Source organism: Polyodon spathula, chromosome 9 (assembly GCF_017654505.1).
Source record: "Polyodon spathula isolate WHYD16114869_AA chromosome 9, ASM1765450v1, whole genome shotgun sequence".
Taxonomy (NCBI): domain Eukaryota; kingdom Metazoa; phylum Chordata; class Actinopteri; order Acipenseriformes; family Polyodontidae; genus Polyodon; species Polyodon spathula.
In genome coordinates, this window is record NC_054542.1 from 24,331,435 (window position 1) to 24,357,311 (window position 25,877).

At 37.5% G+C, this 25,877-nt stretch overlaps 1 protein-coding gene across 1 annotated transcript in view; it reads left to right on the forward strand.

Moving 5' to 3' along the window:
- Window positions 1-14,507, forward strand: part of LOC121321060 (proto-oncogene tyrosine-protein kinase ROS-like) — an 89,947-nt gene extending 75,440 nt beyond the window's left edge. Inside the window, exon 41 of the mRNA XM_041259971.1 lies at window positions 13,530-14,507. Within this exon, the coding sequence (XP_041115905.1) occupies window positions 13,530-13,921 (392 nt within the window). The 3' untranslated portion in view covers window positions 13,922-14,507. The remainder of the gene's footprint in view (window positions 1-13,529) is intronic.
- The last annotated feature ends 11,370 nt before the right edge of the window (window positions 14,508-25,877 follow it).

Below are 25,877 nucleotides of genomic sequence, written 5' to 3' on the forward strand. Positions count from 1 at the left end.
CTCATTAAGAGCAGTAGTGCAGACAGCAGTGTGCCTGTAATCGCTGTTCTTTTTAGAGACTGCTATTAACTGACTGCTAATGCTTAGCTGGAGCACTTACTGCTTAGCAGGCTTCATTGAGAAAGGTTTTTTTTAGGTACTATAAGTTATGAGTAAAACTAGAGCAACATATCTACAATAAATCTGCTTCTAGACCTCCTTCAACTTACAAAATAGAAATGTAGTCACATGTCTTGTTAAAAACATACAGCAGAGACGTACAGCAAGTCAGTAAGAAAATCTCAAATACAATTTTAAATAAGTTGATGTGGTAAGAAATTTTAAAAAATGCCTGTTGTTCACCATGGAAGTAGTTGAAATGCCAAAAGTTACACTTACTTTTCCTGTTTACATGATGTAATTATTATTTAAACAACATCATATTACATTTTAGTGGTGTTACACACGACTGCAAATCATATATTGTATTTATTTGTGAATATACTGTATAGAGTAAAAAAAAAAAAATCACAAAAAAATTAAAAAACATGCTTTTTTTACCTAACATTCCAGGGCTCTTAAACAGTTGAAAATCACACTTAATTTTATTCCTGAAAACGTGGCTATATGGTAGGCGTTCCCAGTTTACAATTTTCACAGAATTTGTTAAATAAATGTACAAGAGGCGCTACTGTCTGAAAGACTCTATTCTTATCAATCATTCTGTTTCCCTCGCAAATTAACTTTTACTTGCAACCCACATTAACTCATTAACATAACAATAACAATTCATGTTACTTCAACTTCATATTCATAGTATTCATTTAGATGTGACCGTACAGGATTAATGCATTAAGCGTAGCAACAAGCATATGATTGCACAGACGCTTTGGCCTCTTTACTTGCTTAACAGCGTCATCACTATGCCCTTCCCATTGGCACATTATGTGGATCCTAGCTGTGTTAGTGGAGTGCATTGAGTTCTGGTGCTTTTCCCTGGTAGCTAAGTAACAAGACCTTTTCTTCTGTAAAGGTAAATAGCTGTCTCCGAGTTCAGTATTGTTATTATTAGGCCTCCTCATTTTCCAATGTTTATTTTTCAGGGGTTCACAAAATAATGAAATAAATCACACACCTTTTAGAGGGGGTGGTTCCTGGTTTGCCAACTTTTCAGGTATACTTAGGGGTTCTATTACCTCACTCCACTTAATAAGGACAATCCAGCTCTGTGTGTTGTATTATATATTTGTATCAGTAGAATTTGGTCGTGCTGATATCATAACTTAAGTTTGGGGGCCCGATTTTGATAAAATGTGGTAAAACACAAATGTAAGTTCAAAGTGCTTTAAGGTGGCGCAGGAATCCAATGTCCCCTTGATGTTGTTATTTCGAAGGAAGTTTGAGCTGGGTGCTGGTAGAATTCCGTTAATGCTGACCAATAAAGAAAAAGTGTGAGTCAAAAGCTGCTAGAAAATAAGGAGCAACTGACATTCCCTTTAAGAAAATGATAGCCCTAGCGATTGCCTTTGCTGTGATCTTGATGAAGGAAAAGTTGCTCTTTATTGCCATAAAACCATTTGTTAATGTAGTATTTAGAAATATGAACATTCATTCAACATTTTTTGCATATTTGATTGCACTGTTTCATTATTTTCATAAACATTAATTATTTTTGTTAGGCATACTTCCAGCCTTTTGCAATATATAGCATATTTTTTGATTTATATGGGAACTGTTCATTGCAAAAATTGCCTGCAGTGACTTTATGGGGTAGTTTGGATCATCGGGACACTCATACATTTAATGGTAATATTTTGATATGTTGTAAATAAAACATGACCTATTCTATTCTAGGTTGTATTGCAACTGGTAATTTACAGTAGTATATTCACTTTTTTTTTTTAGATGTGGCATTTTGCTGAAGGAAATGCAAACGGGCAGTACAGCTCAAAAGAAAATTATATCACTAAAATTATCTTTCAATACAATTTCATATCATGAGCAAACAGGTGTGATTAATCAATTAATCGATCAAATGAAAATGTCAAGATTAAAACCCCTTTGCATTTTAAACATAACAGTTCACATAGCTAGCTTTACTTTAATTAAAAAAGAAATATAAATATATATATATATATATATATATATATATATATATATATATATGAGCCTGTATTTCATGTAAACCCTCCCCTACCTGGTTAGTTTGAGATGCAGTTGGCCCCTCTGCACTGTCATCGAAAAACTTGAAAATTCAGCCACATTCTGAAAGTAATGCCGTACTGGCACAAAAGCAGACAGAAAAAGATGGGGCAAAGCATGCCACCAAAATTGCATTATAGGGAAAATGCAGCTTGCTCCTCTTTGCTCAAAAAATGTTCATCATACTGAGGGGCAAATGCTTTTTGTCCTAATGTTACAGGCTTGCCTGGTCATCAAAATCGGGCCCCAGGTCTTTTCTTCTATTTCTCGACTCAAGTAGGCAGCAGACAGATACAAACGTACAATAGCTTTCTTTTTTCATTAAAATAAATAAAAATAGCAGATTGATGCAAAGAATTTAGAGAGCATTGTGACCAGACATGAGAAATGTTTTAGATTAGCTGTGTGAAAAAATGAAACACACTGATGTCATATTTATTTTTGAAAAATGAAGTACATTTAACAAAGAGAACAAATAAGCAACACATGAAATTAAGCTTGTCCAAGCTTGTAAAAGTTTCTTAGAAAAAACACGGCAATGTGTTGGTAAGCCTAACAAGGTCTACAGAAGTGTGGTTCATACTTTTAGTATCGTAGGACTTGCTCTGGGTGTCAATTTATAAAAGTTTACCAAGGAAATTTTTCAGTTTTCCCATGGTTATACTATGCGTTTACCATAGTTTTCCTTGATTTGCCATGTTTTTTTTATTATGCCTTTCTGTGCTTTACAATGCTTGCCTATGCCTTATAATGCTTTTATTATTCTTCATTACACTTTGCTTTGCTTTTACTGTGGTAAACTTGTATAAGGGATGATTATAGCTGTCTGCAGAAGCTGTAAGTTATGCTGTACTGGCTGTGCTACCTGGTGTTGCTGCATGGGTATACAACATCTGCCCAAGGCTGTCCCCTGATATCCCGAGGTGTGTGGTATGAAGGCCAGTGTACAAGAAGATGCTGCTGAGAGGGTAAAGAATATGAAATCAGTTTTCAATGAGTGCAAAAGATTGGGTACGTAGCACTGTGGATCCTGTCTGTCACTGAACCGCGGTTCATTAGTGCTGCAAATGTGTGTTTAAGTCAAGCTGAGTTATTGAGGTTTGGACTGATTCTCGCTCAAATATCATTTTAACAATGTCATCTGTTTCACATACATTTTACAGCCTGTGCAGTAATTGTATGAGACATGCATGATTTAAAAACATAATCACTGCCGGCCTGTTACACAAGTGGGACATACAAATCTGCTTTGTGCATAAAGAGCATCTCAGGGAAAATAACAGCTTTGAGTGAAGCATTTCCAGTGTCTGAAGCAAGTCAGGGTTATCCGTATTTATTGCGTTTAAATTTCAATTGTGAATTACACACACTGTAAGTGAAGTGTAAGCTGAGCCTCTTGAAATATGATACATCGGTGACACATCCAGGTACATTATGCCATCAGATATCAGTTTATACAATTATGTTTTAAAAGAATATCTTAAACTGCATTTGCATAGATGCATTAATAAGTTGCCTTGAGGCTCAGATATTGCCCCATGTCCATCATTTCTATTACACCGTGGGCAATCAATTTACAATGTTAGCTGAAGGAGAAGAATCCAAGCCTCAGATTAGCCTATCATGTTTTCATGTCCATGGCAACATAGTGTGCTAGCTTAAGAAACCAAAGCTCATATTAACTGTCAAATAGTGTGAGATTCTTACAATTGAGGGGACTTTTGTAACACAAAAGTGGTGTTTGGGTCAGTATGTCATTCAAGTAGATAATCTATGTTAGGCAACTACAAGAAATGTCTCATGGAAACACTTCTTAGTCAGCTGCTCTAGGTTCCTCCTTCCATCCTCAACCTTTACCTCTGGAAACAGGCCCACAGATAATATTTATTTGCTGTCCCATTAGTTGCCTATCCTTTGCAGACTTAAAATAAATGGTGGTGGTGTTGTGAATTTACATTCCACTTTTGTTTACTTTCTCCTCTGGAAGGGAGGGTTTACTTTCTCCTCAGCTTGACAGTCTGCCACCTCAGAACACAGTGATCTCATTGTGAATTTGGGAAGCTCGTGGCACAAGTACAGTCAGATGATTGAAAAGCACAACATGCTAAACAGATGTAGAAGCTGTGTTCTCAAGTGGAGCTGGGGCTTTTGCTGCCAGATACTTAGCCTATAAAACAGGTGTAGAGTGACCACTAATTTCTTATGAGAGTGGAGAACTATTTCAGCAATGCATATGGCAGATCTGTTATTCTAGCCTTTGGCTGAAAGATCACTCCTCATTACTTAATGTGAGGGTAAAAGGCAGCATTCATAAACTGCTGGGAATGCGTGATTGCAACTGAAATTTGAACATGTAGGCATTACTGTGAGCTTGGAAGGGAGGGGTTACCCAACCCCCTCCCCCTCCAGTCTTATCAGCCCTCAAATTATTGGGCACTTAGCTGGTGTACGTTCTGACTGGTTGGCAGGCAAGCAACAAGAAACACTTTATGAGCTGAGTTTGCAAGATGGGAGCTCTTGCAGACAGTCTCGTGTTAGCAGAGGGTTTTGTAAATCTGGAATGTCAGTGAAAGGAATGATCCATATCATTTGGAGTCCAGATAAGCCAGTAATCTTTTAACCCTCTGCCCTGTCTCCACTTCATTTCCAGGGGACAGAGTTTGAAATTAAATGGAGATATACTTAGGACAGAGGGAAGGAGACACTTATTCACATAGTGTGGTGAGGAATGGGCTACCTACTGTAGTCATGTTGTTGAGGCAGAAGCACTTGGATCTTTTAAGACCCAACTTGACAAAGATCTGAGATCAATCCTCTACTAGGAACCGGACAAGTTATCTAGGCCGATTGGTCTCCTTACCTCACCCACCCCTGTAATTGGCAAAAAAAGGATTAAGAACACTTAGAATTCAGTGTAGCTGCCGATCCTGTATAATTCAGTTTTTATGTTTGTCTTTTAGAAAGCTGCACTTAAAAAGTCCTTCAGTTCCATGCATCCTCCACTGTGTTTTAATGCACCTTCATGTATTTATTTATTTATTAATTTACTTAATCACTTATTTACTTAATTATGTGTTATATAAATGAGTATGTACCATTATTATTATTTTTAGGTCAAGACAACTGAATATTTCACTAAAGGCTTTTCTGAAATAAATTACTAAAGTTGTTTATTGTGGTTCAAGTCAGAAAAAAAGAACTAGGCATAGAGTTATATATTTGAGACAGACTTGCTTTTGGGGTTTCTCTTTCACATGTTGATTTTGATATACATTTTAAATCAGTTTATAATGCACATACAACTGCCAACAGCTGTTAATACCTCTGTAGCAGTTACTCTGTGCACATCCTTGATCTATCACAGGGGCTTTAAGAAGTACATTATTTTATTAGCAACAGGTTGAAACAAACCCAGACAAGGACCTTTATATTTCATTTTGAAGTACATGTATGTAAGACTATGCAATGTTATATTCATACTGTGTGCCTCATTTATGCTGCTTGCCTCATGAGTAATACTGTTCTTTGAAACTGTTGTTTGTAAAGAATCTGGTTTGCAAATACCACATTTGAAGTAAAGCCTTGAACAATAGAAGTCCTAAGGAATACAGTATCAGCCCTGCACTCTACCAGCGAGACCTGCAGAGAGAGACAGAGATGGGGGCAGTTGAAGCTACAGCTGCCTGCTGAGTGTGCAGGTTCCATGGCTGTGAGAGACCCCCATGGTCCATCAGAGTGTCACTCCCCAACCACACTCCCTGTCATCAAACACAATGATCCTCAAGCCAGAGACTGACACCTGGGAACTGACGCTCTTCACACATTTCAAGTTCTCTGCAGGTACTGACATTTGCAACAGTAAAGTTCTGAGGGTTGACGCACTAAAGAAATCCAGCAGAATTGAAAAGTGTAGATGGCAGCTTCTAAACTCCTGTTTTAATACATCTGTTGATATGGATAAACAGGCTTTGGACTGTTCACCGCCACCTGAGAAGGACCAGCTATCCAGTCATGAGTTACAGTATAATTAATCTAGCCACTTGGTTAAACAATAAAGTCGAGCCGGATTTGACAGCATAAATAAAATAGTTTCAGTTTCTATTAAGCGACCGAGGAGACACAGCCTTCCTATTGGAGCATCACATATGTAAATAGATGTTCACTCTACTGCCTTTCCAGCCTGACCGAGTGCAGATTTCTTTTCCTGGCAGCTCAGAAATCCAGACAGCCAGCTTGAATGAATTGTTCCAGGTTGTCTGAAGGGTAATTGGAAACAAAATCTCCTGCAGGCAGGGCATGTATGTAGAAAGCAACCAATGTACGTTCTTCACCTTTTTTTGCATCTTGTGACAATAACGTTGTTCAAAAAACATTTTATTTGCGCCACCCATTTCCAATAAACCAGTTTACAGTGGTGTGCAGAACAGTATGTGTAAGGGAATGCACCAAGTCAGGGGGCTGGGGGACTAGGAGCCTTAAATTCAGGGCTCAGGTTTCACTCTGTGACCCCTGTGCAAGGCCCTTAATCTCCTTGTACTGCAGTTCCACCCAGCTTAACATGAAAGCTTAACACAGCTCGCGTGCTGCCATCCATGATAGCCACACCTGAAGCCAAAGAGAAGTAACAAAACAGAACATGTAACCAGAAGCTCACATCAGACCATTGGCCAGAAACTGCAGCCTCAGCAGAATGTGTCACAGAATGCAGGTCTATAAGCAATGTCGATTAAGTGAACACATTGATAATTGGGTAAATCATTGTATTTTTAAATCTCAAGAGCTGCTGCGATTTGTAAAATATGTAGAACAATTTCCAAAATATAATACATATTGTTGCACACAGGTCACAATGTGATATATGTGTTATACATGGAATGGAAGTCTTGGGCTGTTGATGTACAATAGAATAAAATTGTCCTTGGACAGTTTTGTTAAAATCTAGCAGTGTGACATGTATGGTAGCGTATTGTGATACTTGACCCTTCATGGGACAGTAAAAGCTATGTAAATGCATATATAAGAATAAATTTACATTATAGAGCAGCTGTTTTCTTTAGAAAGGAAGTTTAACTACAGCTTTAAGGGCCTCATTTACGAAAGTAGGAGTAGTGAGCCTAACATGCATGATAAATCTAATTTTAATGCCCCATTTACTAATAGAGAATGCATTCATTTGCATGCACAGTGTTTGGCTAATTTACATACCATACTGTGCAAGGTACATGTATTATGAGCGATAATTTAATGTGCACGATAATGTCAGAGACTTACCCGTGACCACTGTGATATCAAAAGCCCCAGCAGTCCAGGTGTATCTTTTGGTCAGTAGCTTATTGTGAAGGTGGAGGTGGCTTACCATAACCGAAAATGAGTGATCAGCAGGCACAGCGCTCAGCAGAGGACAGCCAGAGGCAACGTAAAGTGAAACTGCACTGCTTACCTTTTAATTTTGTATTCCTTGTCTGATGTAATTTTTTAAAAAAAAAGCATTTTTCCTTTCTCTTTTAATGCATATGGTCCCCCATTAATTTCTGAAATTGCATTGATATAATGTATCAGTTCTTCTTCAAGACAGCCCACCTTTTTAACGTACCACACGTATTCAACATGTGCAGTCTGCATTGTATGAGTGACATTCCCATTGAGCCAATCACAGCTCACATAGGTAGTAAAATAGCCAATCAAGTAGCACACAAGATCCGTTTCCTCACGCGCACAGTACACATAATTTTGATTAGGGTAGTGAAGGGAAGGCTTGTTTAAACTATTTATTTTACTTTGTGTAAAATTTTAATTCAGTAGCCAAAAAGTAGTTGGAGATGTCACGGAAGCGAAAGGTGGAGGTGGAACACAGAAGATTCCAAAATCGTTAGCCAGATGAAGACAGAAGATTCCCAAATCGTTAGCCAGATGATTATTTGTTCGATTAATAATTTTGACAGCAAGGCAATAGGCCTGCTTTGCAGGGCAACGGTTGCAGTTATGAAAGATTATAACATACAATGTCTCTATGACACGCTGCACAAAGCAATGTATTTTGAGTTTACTGGAAATCAAAGACTTGATTGTCATCAAGTGTGTGAGAAAAGAAGAGCCAAGTGTCTGGACAGAAGTCATAAAAAGGTACATTTCATAGCAGTACTGTCTACCAAATCACATTTTCACAGCTTGTCAGTATCTTTTTTTTTCAGTCCTGATAAAAACGATATATTTTGGAATATAAGTTAAATATTGAGACTATAAAATACATTAAGTACCGTGTTGATTAATTGATTGAAACTGTGCCTGTATACTTATTATGACTAGGAATTGTACAGCGGGGGTAATGTGTTTTGAGTAGTATGTTTGAGTATATTGGCCTACATATAATTTATATAGACATTTTCACATACAATGAATCAAGAGGTCCCTGGTAGAAATCCCGACTCAGCCACTGACTCATTTTGTGACCCTGAGCAGGCCATTTAACCTCCTTGTGCTCCGTCTTTGGGTGAGACATTGTTGTAAGTGACTCTACTGTAAGATATATATATATATATATATATATATATATTTTTTACAGTGCAGTCCACCAAGTGAACAGCTTAACTTAAATGGCCCTTGCTGACAGATTTTTCTGTTAAAACAAATTTTCATAACCAAGTAATTCAGCAAGAATGTGAATCAGGGAATCAAAAATCAGATCAAATGTCATGGATTGATTCACAACACATAAAGTCAGTAAAAAGAATCGAACTGCACATCACTTGTTTTCAGGCCAGAAAATAGTGTGCCTCTCAGTGGTTAAAGCCTGGTTCCCAATCACACTAATAAATGATCAGTTTAATGCACACACTAATTAACATCCTTAAGTAAATACAATATGAATATAGTTTATCTCATGATTCTGAGCGTGGTGCCTCATTTAAATACATTATCATACATTACCATACAAATCACATATTCATTCAGATTACCATAGTGTGGCACAATAAAATTAGTGTGCACCATAATATGCCCACTAATTTGTGTGATAATGAATACAATTGCAATAGTAAATATGGGAATCATTAACATGCAGAGTAATTGCAATTATCATGCACCATAAAGTTTAGCGGCCATTCATAAATGAGGCCCTAAGACTCAAAAGTTTTCTACATGGTTTTAAAAAATAAATAAAATAACTAAATACTAAGGCAATGATTTGATGAATGTGCTGTGTGTTCCCTTTGTGCTTCCACTGCACTGCACATTGGTTTCCTTATTCCTTGCCTGCCTGTCTGTATAGGTGTATATGGGGAAGCAGTTCTCCATGCACAAAGGCTCAAATGGATGCAACAATGGCAGCATTTGCATAATTAGTTAATGAGGAAGTGGAGCCACGCTGTGTTCAGAGATACAGAATGACAATGGAGTTTTCTGGGTCCTGGTGGGAACTCACTGTACTTTCACCACTTTGAAGTCACTGCCATAACTTTGTAGATATGTGTAAAAACAACATATTTTTTATTTATTTGAGAGGTTAAGGGTTATTTAAATAATCCTGTCACCATTACTGCTAATAGCTATGCTGGCTGTAATCAAATATTTACAATGCTGTATTATCTTTATGGTACCCCTTCGATTCACAAGTTAAGTTTGTGATGTCATCAGTAATCAACGTCGTAATGCAAGTATTTTTAAAGCATGGTACTGATTTATAACAAACTCGAAAATACCTTTCCACTGAGTCTAATTTTATGGTAATAAAGAACAATATATGATAATTTGCTGTTGACGTTACGCATAATAAATGTTGTACATATTAGCTCTAGGTTGAGTTTGCAACGGCTAAATAAGATATTAGAATGATAGTTAAAAATTTCATTTTTCACCTCAAAATTTCAGTGGCATCACAACTTTATATAGTAGATGTGTCTGAAACATCCTATTTCTCTGAGAAGAATTGCGGCAAGATGCCCTCCCCTTTTTTATTTATGTATTATTATTATTATTATTATTATTATAAATTATATTTTTGTGCTGACGGACGAAAGCCGTCTAACGTTGTTTGTTGTTCGAGACCAGTGAAAAAGCCAGTCTTGTAAAGTGTAGCTGGCGGGGATGGGGTTAAATCCCAATCCCAATAAAGCCTGTGGGAATGTGGCTGGAGCCTTAATAAGGTAATTGTTTAAATAGGTAATTAAGGCTCCACCCACAATATAAAAGACCCACTCCAGGCCTACAGTGGAAGAAGAGTTAGTGAAGACACTATAGAGAAAGAGAGAGTGAATGCTACTGTATTACAGTGAACGTACTCGTTTTTGACAATAATTGTTAGTGTGTGTGTTATTTTGGTTTGACCAATGTGCCCTTTTCTTTGGGTGTGTTTTGTTTAAACTGTTTGTTTATTTTTGTTTATTATGAAAAACGAGCGCAGCCTGTGTTGTTGTTTTGTTTCCTGGTCTGACGTCACCACCCACACGCACTACTCAAACCATCCTTTCACAAGAATATATACATGTGAAAAAAATATTGAAGAAATGTTTCCCCTGTTCTCAATTTGCAAGAAAAGGTGTGTTAATTTAATGTTTTAGTTATGCAGAGTAATCACAGTGTGTCAAGTATGTGCTATAAATACATGTTGTTTTACTTTTATCTCCTCACATGCCACAAGCATGGATCAAGCAAGGGCATGAGAGTTTGTGCAATTTTGTACATGCAGATGACTCCAACAAGATGTGTCTCTACTGCTGTCATATCTGGTGTGTTGGACTTTGCAGGATCAAAGAATAACCTATTTTAAAGAAATTACAAGAATCTAAAATCGAAATAGGGTTAAATTGAAATCCGAAAATACACAGCTCAGCTGCACACATGAGCCTAACTCTTGTTTTCAAGTCTACGGTACCTTTAGAGCATTGATGTATAAATAATTTGACATGGGCATAAGCGATATTAATAGTTTATTCCTCAAGTGAATCCCACCTTGCTGTCTCGCTGTCATTTCATTTCTTCCAGTTTCCACCTGCTGTGGAAAACATATCCACATTTTTCCTTTGAGTCATTATGATATCAAGCATATTGTATTATTATAGAAATAATAGAATGCAATATAATATTGATATTGATATCATTGGACAACGATTAACTATCAGTCAAAAGTGAATGAATGACCACCGATTGCATTACATCACATAGCAACCTTTGCTGACTTCATTCTGGATATGGGTTAGGTTAGAAAAGAATGATGTCTATAAAACATGCTTTATTCATTTGTGAAGAAAACTTTGAACATATATATTATATCCTGCAGTGTCTGGGGATTCAAAAAGTGAAAGACATAATGGAGCATGTAGACCTACCTTCTCCAGCCATGGTAACGAACAGAGGACACATACAGCAAGCAAAAATAAAACACAGTACAAAAACTACAAATAAAAGATGCCACACAGGGTGAGCGCTAGCCTTATAAACGAGGCATCCCGCTCCAGGAACCGGCCTCACTACATAACCCTCGCTGTAAATCACATGGGATCACTATCCCCTAAACTAACCTACTGATGAATCGGTATTCATATGACTCCTGCTGCTTCATACAGCCTCGGCTGGGCATTGCCTTCACAAGCACCGCTTGCAGTTTCAGGGTTGCATAGCTGTCGTTCTAGCAGAGCAGACCCTCTCCTCCCGAATACATGCAGCATGGCACTGCAATTGCCACAAGCCATCTCCACCGGATGTTTTTATGCTGACGGACACTTGGTCAAGACCCACCCACCTGCTGACTGAGGACCAGCACAGGCAATCACTTGCTGCCCTTTACTTCAGCCAAGCCTAGCAGGCAGCAAGTCTCAATCGAGCGCCCGTCTGTAAACAATAATTCAATCACACAAATCAACTCCAAAAAGACACACAATAAACCCATTCCCACATACAAATTACACCAACACTAATTTTCCATTGTGCAGGGCAATCACCCTGGCACAGTTGGAAAATAAAAAATTTGCAGATTTCGACAGTGTCTCAGTCATCCTGTCTGGAACTGGCTTTGTGTCTGACTTTCTTCTTGAGACTTTCTGTAGCAGCATTTTCAGGATGAATGAATTGAGAAGCGGAGCCCAGCTGCATTGTATTCCTCTGATATTGTTCTGCCGCTTATTACAAGTACAGTGAGCAAGTTCTGCTTCTCATGTTCTTGTGGCCTAGAAATATTTGTTATGTTAACCCTTTTTTGACATACTGTACATAAAAACTTGCAATCAAACTGCTTTTCGACAGGGTTCTGGGGTTGCGTCTAACTTTCTATGAGTTTCAGGTTGTTTTATCAACATGTACACAACACCACTGACCCACTTAGAAACTTTCAATCAATCTGAATTACTACCAAGTTTCAGAGTATCTTGTGACTAATGTACTGGTAACAGCTCACTGACCATTTATGACACAGTAATGCAAATATGAATGCTCATTGGTATGTTTACATGGCAATAATAACAGTGCTGTAACAGAATAATCTACCACTAATAACTGAAGCATTGCTAATTGACCCCAAAACTGCTTGCAGGTTTCAAGGGTACGAAGCTGGTGTCCGTACAGCTACTGCAAAAGGAGACGTAAACAAAAACAACTTGGTCTGTTTGCTCTCATTTCTTACTACAGTGTAAAGAAGTTTGCAACAGTATACACCAGGAAGAAGTATGGGCCTTTATAACACTGGTTTATTTCCATTTTTATGACATCTACAGTCAATGTCCTTTTGGAATTAAAACAGTGTAAATTTGCAATGAAGCTTAAGCACAGAGACCCAGGGCTAAATCTTTTGCAAACATTCTTCAAGAAGTGTGCCATGGTGCTGAGAGCTGTAAATCCCAGACTAGTGTGTGTTTTCTTGATGGATGTGGCCTGGAAAATGGGGTGCAGCCACTTCAATGCAGACTCTCTGCAGGAATCCTGGTGACCAGGGCCAATTTTTTTTTTCCCTCTCACATATTTTCAATCTTTTTCCATTTCTCCCTAAAGCCACATTAAACACAATAAACGAAAGCTCTGGAAATTTCAAATTTACATTTTGTGTTTTAAAAGGATTTAATCAACAGATACTTCTAACATCAAGTTTTACTAAAAATAAATTGATTTGTTTCCTGTGTTTTTTTTTTTTTTCAAAGCTGTAGTGTCCAAAACTTTATTTCCTGTTTATTTAAAAATATTCCTGGTTTATCTTTTACTAGTCTTCCTCTTGCATAGTTTATTCTTCTGTGCATTTGTCTTTATCAGAAACCTTGTGGTGTTGGCTTGCCAGTTTCTATACTTTGTGCACAAGATGACACTCTTAACAGATTTATAAGTGTAGTTGTTACTAATGGGGACAACTACACTTTTTTTTTTTTCAGAGAATGAAAATGAGGAGGAGATCCCAGAAGAGACTCTCTCGGTTGGGGCCGTGCTCACGATGGTAGGAGATGACCTGCACTATGTCACCTACCAGCCCTCAGACCCTGGCTGTCAAAGCACAGGCATCAGCAGCAGTGTCCACGATGGAGACGACCCAGGGGAGACCCATCAGATGGATCACAAGCCGTACACTGCAGCCCCAGGAAAAAGGAACAACTCCGTACACACAATGGCCCAGTCCTCCACTCGCTCCTTCTCCAAGTCCGCTTCCAAACTGCCCAGCCACAGAGCCAGCCCTGCCCTGAGTGCAGAGGCCAGCCCTGGAGTGGTTTATACCACCGTGGACTGGAGGGAAACGAGGGCTGATGAGGGAGTGATCTCTCGCTGCTGACACCTCAAACCTAAAACTCAGATAAACTCAGATAGATATTAGCTGCAAAGTTTGACTACTTGACCTGTTTTATTTACTTACACAAATATGGCCATAATATCATTCTAAAGTAATAGGTTAAGAAGTCAAATGTTGCAACTCCCTTTTTCTTGAAAAACAGCAGCAGACAACTTAAAGGTCTCTCAAGCAGTCTCAAGTGTCTGTTTGTTTGCTTCTTTAAAAAAAAAAAAAAAAACAGTAAACACTTTGAAAAGTGGCAATAGTATTCAACTAGACAAGACTATCAATTCAAATCTTCATTGTTAAGTTGTACTGTAATGAATTGGATTGAGAGTTGGAATGAAGTTGTTTTCCGACAGTGTCAATAAGGAATTTGTCAGGAACTGATTATTGGAATTCAGTTTGGAAAGAATAGTTCAGTTCAGCTCTAATTACATCTGAATTCCTGCAGCTTACTGTTAGCATGTTACTAGTGGTCAAAGACACAGCAGTGTGCAGTTAACTGTGACCCTAGGTTAGAGCTAGCAGGTCAGTGTTAGAACATAAGAACATAAGAACATAAGAAAGTTTACAAACGAGAGGAGGCCATTCGGCCCATCTTGCTCGTTTGGTTGTTAGTAGCTTATTGATCCCAAAATCTCATCAAGCAGCTTCTTGAAGGATCCCAGGGTGTCAGCTTCAACAACATTACTGGGGAGTTGATTCCAGACCCTCACAATTCTCTGTGTAAAAAAGTGTCTCCTATTTTCTGTTCTGAATGCCCCTTTTTCTAAACTCCATTTGTGACCCCTGGTCCTTGTTTCTTTTTTCAGGCTGAAAAAGTCCCTTGGGTCGACACTGTCAATACCTTTTAGAATTTTGAATGCTTGAATTAGGTCGCCACGTAGTCTTCTTTGTTCAAGACTGAACAGATTCAATTCTTTTAGCCTGTCTGCATATGACATGCCTTTTAAGCCCGGAATAATTCTGGTCGCTCTTCTTTGCACTCTTTCTAGAGCAGCAATATCTTTTTTATAGCGAGGTGACCAGAACTGCACACAATATTCAAGATGAGGTCTTACTAGTGCATTGTACAGTTTTAACATTACTTCCCTTGATTTAAATTCAACACTTTTCACAATGTATCCGAGCATCTTGTTAGCCTTTTTTATAGCTTCCCCACATTGCCTAGATGAAGACATTTCTGAGTCAACAAAAACTCCTAGGTCTTTTTCATAGATTCCTTCTCCAATTTCAATATCTCCCATATGATATTTATAATGTACATTTTTATTTCCTGCGTGCAGTACCTTACACTTTTCTCTATTAAATGTCATTTGCCATGTGTCTGCCCAGTTCTGAATCTTGTCTAGATCATTTTGAATGACCTTTGCTGCTGCAACAGTGTTTGCCACTCCTCCTACTTTTGTGTCGTCTGCAAATTTAACAAGTTTGCTTACTATACCAGAATCTAAATCATTAATGTAGATTAGGAATAGCAGAGGACCTAATACTGATCCCTGTGGTACACCGCTGGTTACCACACTCCATTCTGAGGTTTTTCCTCTAATCAGTACTTTCTGTTTTCTACATGTTAACCACTCCCTAATCCATGTACATGTGTTTCCTTGAATCCCAACTGCGTTCAGTTTGAGAATTAATCTTTTGTGCGGGACTTTGTCAAAAGCTTTCTGGAAATCTAAATAAACCATGTCATATGCTTTGCAATTATCCATTATCGATGTTGCATCCTCAAAAAAATCAAGCAAGTTAGTTAGGCACGATCTCCCTTTCCTAAAACCATGTTGACTGTCTCCCAGTACCCTGTTACCATATAGGTAATTTTCCATTTTGGATCTTATTATAGTTTCCATAAGTTTGCATATAATAGAAGTCAGGCTTACTGGTCTGTAGTTACCTGGTTCAGTTTTGTTTCCCTTTTTGTGGATCGGTATTACGTTTGCAATTTTCCAGTCTGTCGGTACCACCCCTGTGTCAAGAGACTGCTGCATGATCTTGGTTAGCGGTTTGTAAATTACTTCTTTCATTTCTTTGAGTACTACTGGGAGGATCTCATCCGGCCCAGGGGATTTGTTTATTTTAAGAGCTCCTAGTCCCTTTAACACTTCTGCCTCAGTTATGCTAAAGTTATTTAAAACTGGATAGGAACTGGATGACATGTGGGGCATGTTGTCAGTATCTTCCTTTGTAAAAACTTGTGAAAAGTAATCATTTAACATATTTGCTATTTTTTTTTTCTTCCTCTACGATTTTGCCATTTGTATCTCTTAAACATTTAATCTCCTCTTTGAATGTTCTCTTGCTGTTGTAATATTGGAAAAACATTTTGGAATTGGTTTTAGCTCCCTTAGCAATGTTCATTTCTATTTCTCTCTTGGCCTTTCTAACTTCCTTTTTGACTTGCGTTTGCAGTTCTGTGTACTCTTTCTGCGTACTTTCTTTTTGGTCCTTTTTTAATGCTCTGTAAAGTGCCTTTTTTCGCTGAATATTTTTTTTAATTGATCTATTAAACCATTTTGGCAATTTAGTTTTACATTTAGATTTGTCTACTTTAGGGATATAATTGTTTTGCGCCTCTAGTACTACATTTTTGAAGAACAACCATCCTTCTTCTGTGGGTGTTTTCTCTATTTTACTCCAATCTACTTCTGTTAGTCTCTGTTTCATGCCTTCATAGTTTGCTTTTCTAAAATTGTAAACCTTAGCTTTAGTCTTTACTTTTGGGGATTTAAAAAACACTTCAAATGAGACCATGTTGTGGTCTGAGTTTGCCAGTGGTTCTCTGACCTCTGTTTTAGTTATTCTATCTTCGTTATTTGAAAAGACTAAATCAAGGCATGCCTCCCCTCTAGTGGGTGCCTTCACAAATTGTGTTAGGAAGCAGTCATTTGTCATTTCCACCATTTCTATTTCATCCTTCGTGCTACCCACCGGGTTTTCCCATTTTATTTGGGGGAAGTTGAAATCCCCCATTAGTATGGCTTCTCCTTTGCTACACACATTTCTAATGTCATTGTATAACAGATTATTGTGCTCACCGTCTGAATCTGGCGGTCTATAGCATGCTCCTATTATTATGCCTTTTGAATTTTTGTCTGTTATTCTGACCCATATTGATTCGGTTTTATTTTCTTTGTCCAGGTTTAACACCTGGGCTTCAAGACTGTTTCTTATGTATAGCGCTACCCCTCCTCCTCTTCTGTCCTGCCTGTCTTTCCTATACAGTGTATACCCACAAATATTATATTCGTCCCCATCACTCTCAGATAACCACGTTTCTGTAACACCTATCACATCATAGTTACCTGTTAGTGCAGTAGCTTCAAGTTCTAGAATTTTGTTTCTGATACTTCTAGCATTTAGATAAATACATTTAATGGTTGTCTTACCTGAGTTGTTGTTCTTGTTTTGATGCGGTCTCCCTTCTGTTTTTTTGTTGATTTCTCCCCCCTTCCTTTCTAGTTTAAATGCTTCCGAACCTGCTCGAGGATCTTTTCTCCGAGTAGACTAGTTCCCTTGTTATTTAAATGCAGTCCATCCCGTCTATACAGATAGTCCTCGTTGTAGAATGTGGTCCAATGATCAAGATAGGTGAAGCCTTCCCGTGTGCACCACGTCTTCAGCCATTCGTTTTGATTAATTATTTCCAGCTGTCCATATGGTCCTTTGCAAGGTGCGGGTAGTATACCAGAAAATACCACAGTTTTGGTTTTCTCTTTTAATTTCCTTCCTAGCTCTCTGAATTTGTTTTGCAGGGATTTTGGTCTGTCTCTTCCAATGTTGTTTGTACCGATGTGGACGACTACTACCGGGTCGTCTCCTGTTCGTTCTAGGAGCCTGTCCACGTTCTCAGTGATGTGCTTGACCGAGGCTCCCGGAAGGCAGCACACTGTTGTAGTAAGGGGGTCCAAACTGCGAACTGAACTTGCTGTGTTTCTCAATATGGAGTCCCCAACAATCATGACCTCCCTTCTTTTTGCTGTCTGGTCACCACTGTCAATAGGGTCCTGGATGTTGTTCCTTTCATTCTCTTGTTGTTGGTTCTGCTCATCACAATTCTGAAGTGACTCAAATCTGTTGGTTGTTTTGATTTCTGGTGGTGGTGTTTGACGAAGTTTCTTTTTTTCCCTGCTTCTGCCTACCTGAACCCAGCTGTTCTGACCTTCTATCTCCCTGGTGGCTTTCAGTCTGTTTGGGGTGATGCAGACTTCCATGAATTGTGGGTGTGCCAGTTCCTCAAGATCCTGTTGCTGTCTCACTTCTTCCAGCTCCATTTCTAGCATACTTACTAGTTTATGCAAATCCTGGATTGCGCGGCACTTTACGCACACTTGGTTTAGCTCCGCTGGGTTTTCTCGGATTTCCCACATCAAGCAGGTGTCACAGATTACAGGCTTGAAGACCATGTTGAGGGTTTTTTTTTGAAGTTTAGTTTCTTCTGCAGCCGTCAACCTGCTTTCCAACTGCTTCGAAACTGCTCTGTACTTTTCCACGCCTGTACTTCTCCCACTCGCTGTCGCTTCCACTCGCTGTCGCTGGGAAGACTGCCTCGTTTAACTGCGTTGTTCTGCTGTGCTGTTGGCTCCTCCCCTCGCCCGTGTCTCAAAACGGCGCTGAATTTGAATCAGCTGCTCCGAGTTTCAGCTTGTTTGTTATCAGAAAAACACACGCGGCTGTTTGACTTTGAGCTGCTGCTGTGTTTCCCCAATGTCCTCTCTTTTCTGATTAAAGCAATTCAAGATGCAATTTCTCCTTTCTGCTTCGAAACTGCTCTGTACTTTTCCACGCCTGTTGTGCTTGGAGCATCAAGAGATGTGCATTGTAATTATTGTTGTTAGGTTTTTGTGTTTTGATGGCTAAAATAAGAGTTTGATATCAGTGAATCTGTTCAAGACTGTTGGGCCATATTTTCAAAGAATTGGCTCCTTCAATTTTTTGAAAGGAGAAAAGCTCCTATTGTAATGTTATTGGCACTCTCAGCTTGTTCATGTCTCAGTTTTGCACATTACTGTAGAGTTGTCATCTTTCAAAAACTAGGAGCCAATTAAACACTGGATTAAATGCTTTGGAAATATGGCTCTGGGTGTTTTACAGTCTAGGAAATACTAATGCATAGTCATTTTTATTGAATCCATCAAAAGCAGTCAGTCTTTAAAAGTTAAACCTATGTTAATAGTGGCCAATGTTTCATACCTTGAGTTAAATTTTTCACCAAAATGAAGTAATATATATATATATATATATATATATATATATATATATATATATATATATATATATATATATATATAGTAAAAAGCAGGTCACAAATGAATATGTGGCTCTGTTTTGCAGGGTGATGTCTGCAGCAGGGGAGGTGCGCTGCCCTAGGGTTTCCTAAGGGCTCCAGGTGCTGGAGATAACCACATTTGTGAACCAGCTCACGTACTGAACACAAACAAAGGATCAAGGAACTCTTAGTGTACTCTTTTCTAAACATGTGTGCGCAAGGACTACAACATAATCCAAGCGTCTACTGAGCCCAATTAGAATAAGTCCTTGTTTTGAGTTTTCAATGAGTTTGAGCTTGCCTGTTTTGCAGAATGGCCTCTATATTTAACTATTATCGTCCTGCTCATGAAACATCTCACTCCCTCTCCCGATTAGGGAACTAAGCAGCATTACCAGATAAGATATCATTTCTCTGGGGTTTTTTTTGTACTGTTACAGAAAATATCACTGAAAAACTATTAAGATGACAGTATACTATTAGCCTGAGAAATCCCAAGCAGAACTGGATATGGAACAAGTATGTGTCTTATATGGTAGCACACTTGTAGTGTGTGTGGTAGCATCTATACCTACAACTGGTATGTGAAATACTGTGTGAAAATGGTAAGAGTAGTGCCTTCACTTGTTTTTTTTAATGTTTTGGGTGTGCAATCACTTGGATATCTCCTGATTGTTTAAGGTACAGAGGATTCAGAGTATAAAGCGCTCCTATTTACACATTTTTGAGGGTGATGAAGAGGTTTGTGTCAGAATGCATCCAAGCATGTTATCTATAATTTGTTTTTCAAATGTGGTGCGTTTCCTGTGAACAGGCAACAACATGGGAGCGCATGCACGTTAGTGAGCTTATGCACATTGCTGAGCTCTTTGCTGATGTTTACAAGCAAATTATCCTGTTTCCTAGGTGAGCAGTCAAATTATATCCTTGTTCAGTAATAAAATGGATGGGTTTGTGATGAGTGAAAAAAACGTCTAAAAAAATGAAAAGTTCAGAAATATGAAGAAAGTGAGCTGAAAACTCGATTTAACTTTGTAGGTACTGCACAGGATCCTCAGTGTGTTCAAGTAGTAAAAAAAAAAAAAAAAGGTTGAGGACCCCCTGAGTTAGCACATTCTAATACAGAGGATTGTGGGATACTAGAAGACCAATGGCGGTTCTTTATTTTTTGGGGGTGTTTATTTATTATTTATTTGTACAGAGCACAATAGACAGCGCTATTCAGTAATACATATTTTGAAATATCCAACATATTGATATTATAGTTGCTAATCTTTCAAAACAATATTAATACAAATAAAATACATATTAAGAAAGAAACACATAAGAGGGTGGTGTTTCGTTCCAAACTTTATTCCAAGATAAATCAGGATGTAGTTCTGGTGCTGAACTTAAACCTTAGTTATCTCTAGTGTTTGGTATTGTTATATTGACTTTTAAAGCATAGACAGTGAAGATAGAATAAAAGTTCAATACAGTTACTGAAACATAATATTTTTTTTAAATATTAAATGATTAGAATTAACTGTAACATCCAATAGATCTTTAAAATGCCGAGAAATAATGATCTTTTTTTTTATGCTTTATTTAATTATTTTACCAGTAATGTTAGAATTTATTTTTTGAAAACAGCTATGTGATCTGAAAAAAGGACGCTGTTGTAATTGCTTGGATAGTATAAAGCTCCATTTAACCAGATTTGTATTTATCATGAAATACTAAATGCAAAATAAAGAAAACATATTTGAATCACATTTGATGTTACCAGGGAGAGATAACAAAGGGTGGGAGTGTTGCATTACATTTAAATTTAGCAGTACTATTCATTTCAAAGAGGATATTTTTTTAAGCTATACATATCAAAATCTGAAAATCGAATTGCTAAGTAGTTTGAACCTGATCTGCTTGTTCATGCGCAGAGGCAGAGTTAGTAGCCTTCTGTATACTACGTGTTGCTAGGAACGTGTCATATAACAAACAGGAACAGGACTGACAAAAAGGGTGTGGAGTGCATCGGAGCACGTTTTACCTGTGTCTGAAAATTACAGTATAGACATGCTTAACTTAAGTTGTATTGCATTTATTTGCTGCAGTGCATAGCTCATATCTATCTAGATGGGCTGCAGCTGTATCTATTGAATTGCAGGTAGCAGATTTAAAAACACAGCTCAATTGAAAGAGAAGCTCTGCCTCTATCAGAATGAGCTATCCTTCAGCGGTGACAAAAGGATTCGACTGCAATAGCCCAGGCTTATACGTATATAAGTCACATAAGGCTCTCTAGACTTTAGATCCAAAGAGCTAAAACAGGGAGGTGATATGCTCCACTCAGTTCAAGTGCATGTGCCTGCTGTAATTGATGGTGTTTCTCAGCATTTTCTGTTCCATAACATGTAGAATTGTTTCAGTGGTCACCGTGAGCATTCAAGAAGCCCCTGTTTCTTGTCCCCCTGACACCTGTAATCGGGCTCCTAGAAGGGGACTGTTGACATTCACAGACTGTTTCCTTACCAACTGAAAAATCAGCAGCACGGATAAACAATCAGCACAGGCAGCAGGTGCGCAGAGCTGAACCACACACACAGACGAAATCACTCAAAGCAAATTGCCTTCCCCATTCTCATGTTGCACAGGGTCATAATCACAGGAGCTTCCACTACCTCAGTGCCCTGGCTCTTCATAGTCCTCTCCCAACTCTCGTACAAGCCTTAAAAGTTCCCAAACACCGCTATAATATATCTGTATATTCTTCAATATGGGAAAACATACCATTTACTGCTGTTTGAGTATTTATTCACTGAGAACTTTGTGTTTTTCCACCCAGACAAACAACTTTCACAGTATAGAAATGACACAAGAGTTGTGAAAAGGATCTGTCACCAAAAGTGTTTTATTTTAATGTACTTAATTTAATGCTCAGTAGGTCATCAGGTGATTAAAAAAAAAGGTGTTATTGTACATTTTTTTAAATAACATCCAAAAAATAACATAAAAAATATACATTATATATATATATATAATTATATATATATATCTATATATATATATATATATATATATATATATATATATAATTTTCAGCCTTTTTAATCCACTGCTGGGTGAAGGCCTCCCTGTTGGTGAGAAATGCACTGTTAAAGCAGTATGTTTGCAGTTCAGCTCAGTGTAGGTGGTGAATGAGAAAATAGGTAAGAAGGTAAAACTTTTTTTTTTTTACTTACTAAAATAGATTTATTGCCACAGACTATAATCATACATTTGTGTGAAGTTAAATAAGAGCTTCACCCTTTCGTATTCATTTATTTTGGTTTCAGTTACATACATTTTACCATGCAAGGAGGTCTGTACTAAAAAGCATACCAAGCTAATTTACCAGACTTAAAGCTGGCCTTCAAGAGTTAGCAGAATACATGGTTTTCATTTTTTAAATTGAATGTGTTCACTTTGATTTTCAAAAATAGCCATGATTAACATGGTTGTGTGTGGTTTACATATAAAAGGTCTCCCTTCACCATCTCCCTTCAGTAAGGAATATAAAACTGCAGTTCAGTGTTTAAATTTGGCTTCTTCTTCAAGGTGTCTCTGTCGTTAGTTGTATTGAAAAATGAAAAATGAGCATGAGATGACCGCTTAGTTCAGGTGACAGTGAAAGTACTGTTTTATTTAATTTGAATCATTTTAAATGAAAAAGCTAAATAGAATATCCAATTATCTCAGACACATCTCTGTACACTTAACAGGAAATATTTGATTCACTGTGCCTTTTCTTTATGATTTAAAACTGGACTTATTTATCAGAGGTTTCTGACCTGACCAGTTTTGGAGGATCTATTTGAAAAGCATAGTAAAGGTACAGGACTGTCAAATACAGCATCGTGAATGCATGGCAAAGGATACATCATTATTGTAAAACCATAGAGAGGTATGGTAAAGCATATTAAAAGCCTGGCAAACCATGCTTAACTATGTTAATTGCAATGTTTAACCATGGGAAATGCATGGTAAAATTGCTGCACAAATATACTGTACTGTGGTAACACTGTATACATGGGGGCACATGGTGACAAGACAATAGGTAGCATTTCTAATACTGTCTGTAATATTGGACATTATTTTTAAGTGTCTTATCAAAGTAATTATTAAAACATCTTTAAACATTTTTGTTCAAAGTAATTATATGGGTATATTTATGCTAAGTGATTACTTATATTGTATACTATTTAGCTGCAAGAGCTGGTCTTTAATGCAGCATATAAAAAAGAAGACAACTCTTGCTACTACATTAACACAAAGGGCATATTAGTCTTGTCAATCGGACTAGTTAAAAGTATAACTCTGTAATGTATTCAATGTGTACTTGTAATCGTTGAGCACCATGAGTTATAGTTCTGCACAGCACTTTGTAATCTTACAGATTTATAATGACTTGTAATTGAATTTTGTACTGTTTTGTATTTTGTTAAACCTACAGTATTTATACAACTAAACACTTTAGGTGTTTTGATGCTTTTATTAAACCAGTGTGTCAGTTGGATTCTTTTTGAGCATGTTCTGTATTAGAACTAATCTGCTTACTCTAAAATTGGCAGGTATGCATTTAGAATCCTGGTTACATTCCTAATTAACATATGTGATCCGAATTTGAGTTTGGTTCTACAGGTCCAAGGCTAAATAAAAAAGGATCCTTAGCAAATTCTACAAATACACATCTAGGACCTTTCACATCTGTGTATTTATGTTTTTAAATACATACATACATTTTGATACATACATACTTACATACATACATACAGTTGTAAAAAATTAAAGAAAATGTACTTAAACTGATTTTTTATGGAAGTTAAGTTTGTTTTGGATAATATGTTTTTTAACTGGATGCATACATATTAACAAAGAATTTGTTGACAGAATACAAATAATACTAAAAAAAGGTAAGCAAGGATGCTTTTATTATTTTGATTAGAATTACATCAATGGTGTTGGTATTGTAATATCTGTTCCATGTTAAATATGTATTCACTGTCAAACAGCAATGGGAATGGGCTTTCAAGCCAAACTGAGTTGCATGAGGAAGACAAATTAGTTCAAATTGTTACTTCAGTTTTAACAAGACACTGGCATGTGAATTTGAAGGTCTTAATCTGCAAGAAAAAGAAAATGGTTTATGATTGCCATATGTTCTGTTACCTAGAAGAAACATGGGATGGTAGTGTTTATGTAGTATTAAGCTTCAGACAGCTGGCACTGTGTTGCTGATTGTTAGAATAATCATATATCTAATTATTAAGGAATGTGGCAAAAAAAAAGTTTTGTTTTGACAGCTCAGTGCTCTAAGCTCTGCTGGGGCCTCAATTAAACCCTGGAAAAAGGAAATACCTTTAGAGAAAAATGAGGGGCAGCCAATACAGCAATGCATGGCTGTAATTGTTTATTTCATATTCAATAGGCTATTGACACTTCTCATTCTGATTTCTGTTATGGGAGTTTAAATGCAAAGATATAACCTTCTACGGAAGAATATAGCAACACACACACACACACACACACACACACACACACACACACACACACACACACACACACACACACACACACACACACACACACACACACACACACACGATGTGCTCCAAACACAGGGGTTGCAGCTGATATTATCCATGGAAACACATTTTATTGTAATATACATTATACATACCCTTATAAAGGTTTTAAAGCATATCAAAATGTAATAAAGCATAGTGAAAGTGTATGGTAAAAGAACTAGAAAGCCGTTGGTAAAGCGTATTAATAAGCATGATAAGAATGCTAAATGACCATGGAAAAAACACAGGAAAACTGCTACATTACCATGCAAATTTACTGTGGTAAACCTTTAGAAGGCTAAATAAAAATACTGATACTATAGTGTTTTGCAATAGTAGCCAATAGTAGTATAATAGAATTCTATATTGTACAATCGCAGAAATTAGAATCTTACCATGGTAATGCCACAAAAAAAAAAAACAACAAAAAAAAACCCAATTAAAGTTAGTAAATTTGTTCTGGGTCACAATAGCTGAGGCTAGGGATGGAAAACTCTGAGTGTGGAGTAGAATCAGTGTATAACTCCCCAGTTCCTGAAGAGCACATACAAGTACAGTGGCTTGCGAAAGTATTGACCCCTCTTAGCATTTTTCCTATTTTGTTGCCTTACAACCTGGAATTAAAATTGATTTTTTGGGGGTTTGTATCATTTGATTTACACAACATGCCTACCACTTTGAAGATGCAAAATATTTTTTATTGTGAAACAAACAAGAAATAAGACAAAAAAAACAGAAAACTTGAGCGTGCATAAGTATTCACCCCCCCCCCAAAGTCAATACTTTGTAGAGCCACCTTTTGCAGCAATTACAGCTGCAAGTCTCTTGGGGTATGTATCTATAAGCTTGGCACATCTAGCCACTGGGATTTTTGCCCATTCTTCAAGGCAAAACTGCTCCAGCTCCTTCAAGTTGGATGGGTTCTGCTGGTGTACAGCAATCTTTAAGTCATACCACAGATTCTCAATTGGATTGAGGTCTGGGCTTTGACTAGGCCATTCCAAGACATTTAAATGTTTCCCCTTAAACCACTCGAGTGTTGCTTTAGCAGTATGCTTAGGGTCATTGTCCTGCTGGAAGGTGAACCTCCGTCCCAGTCTCA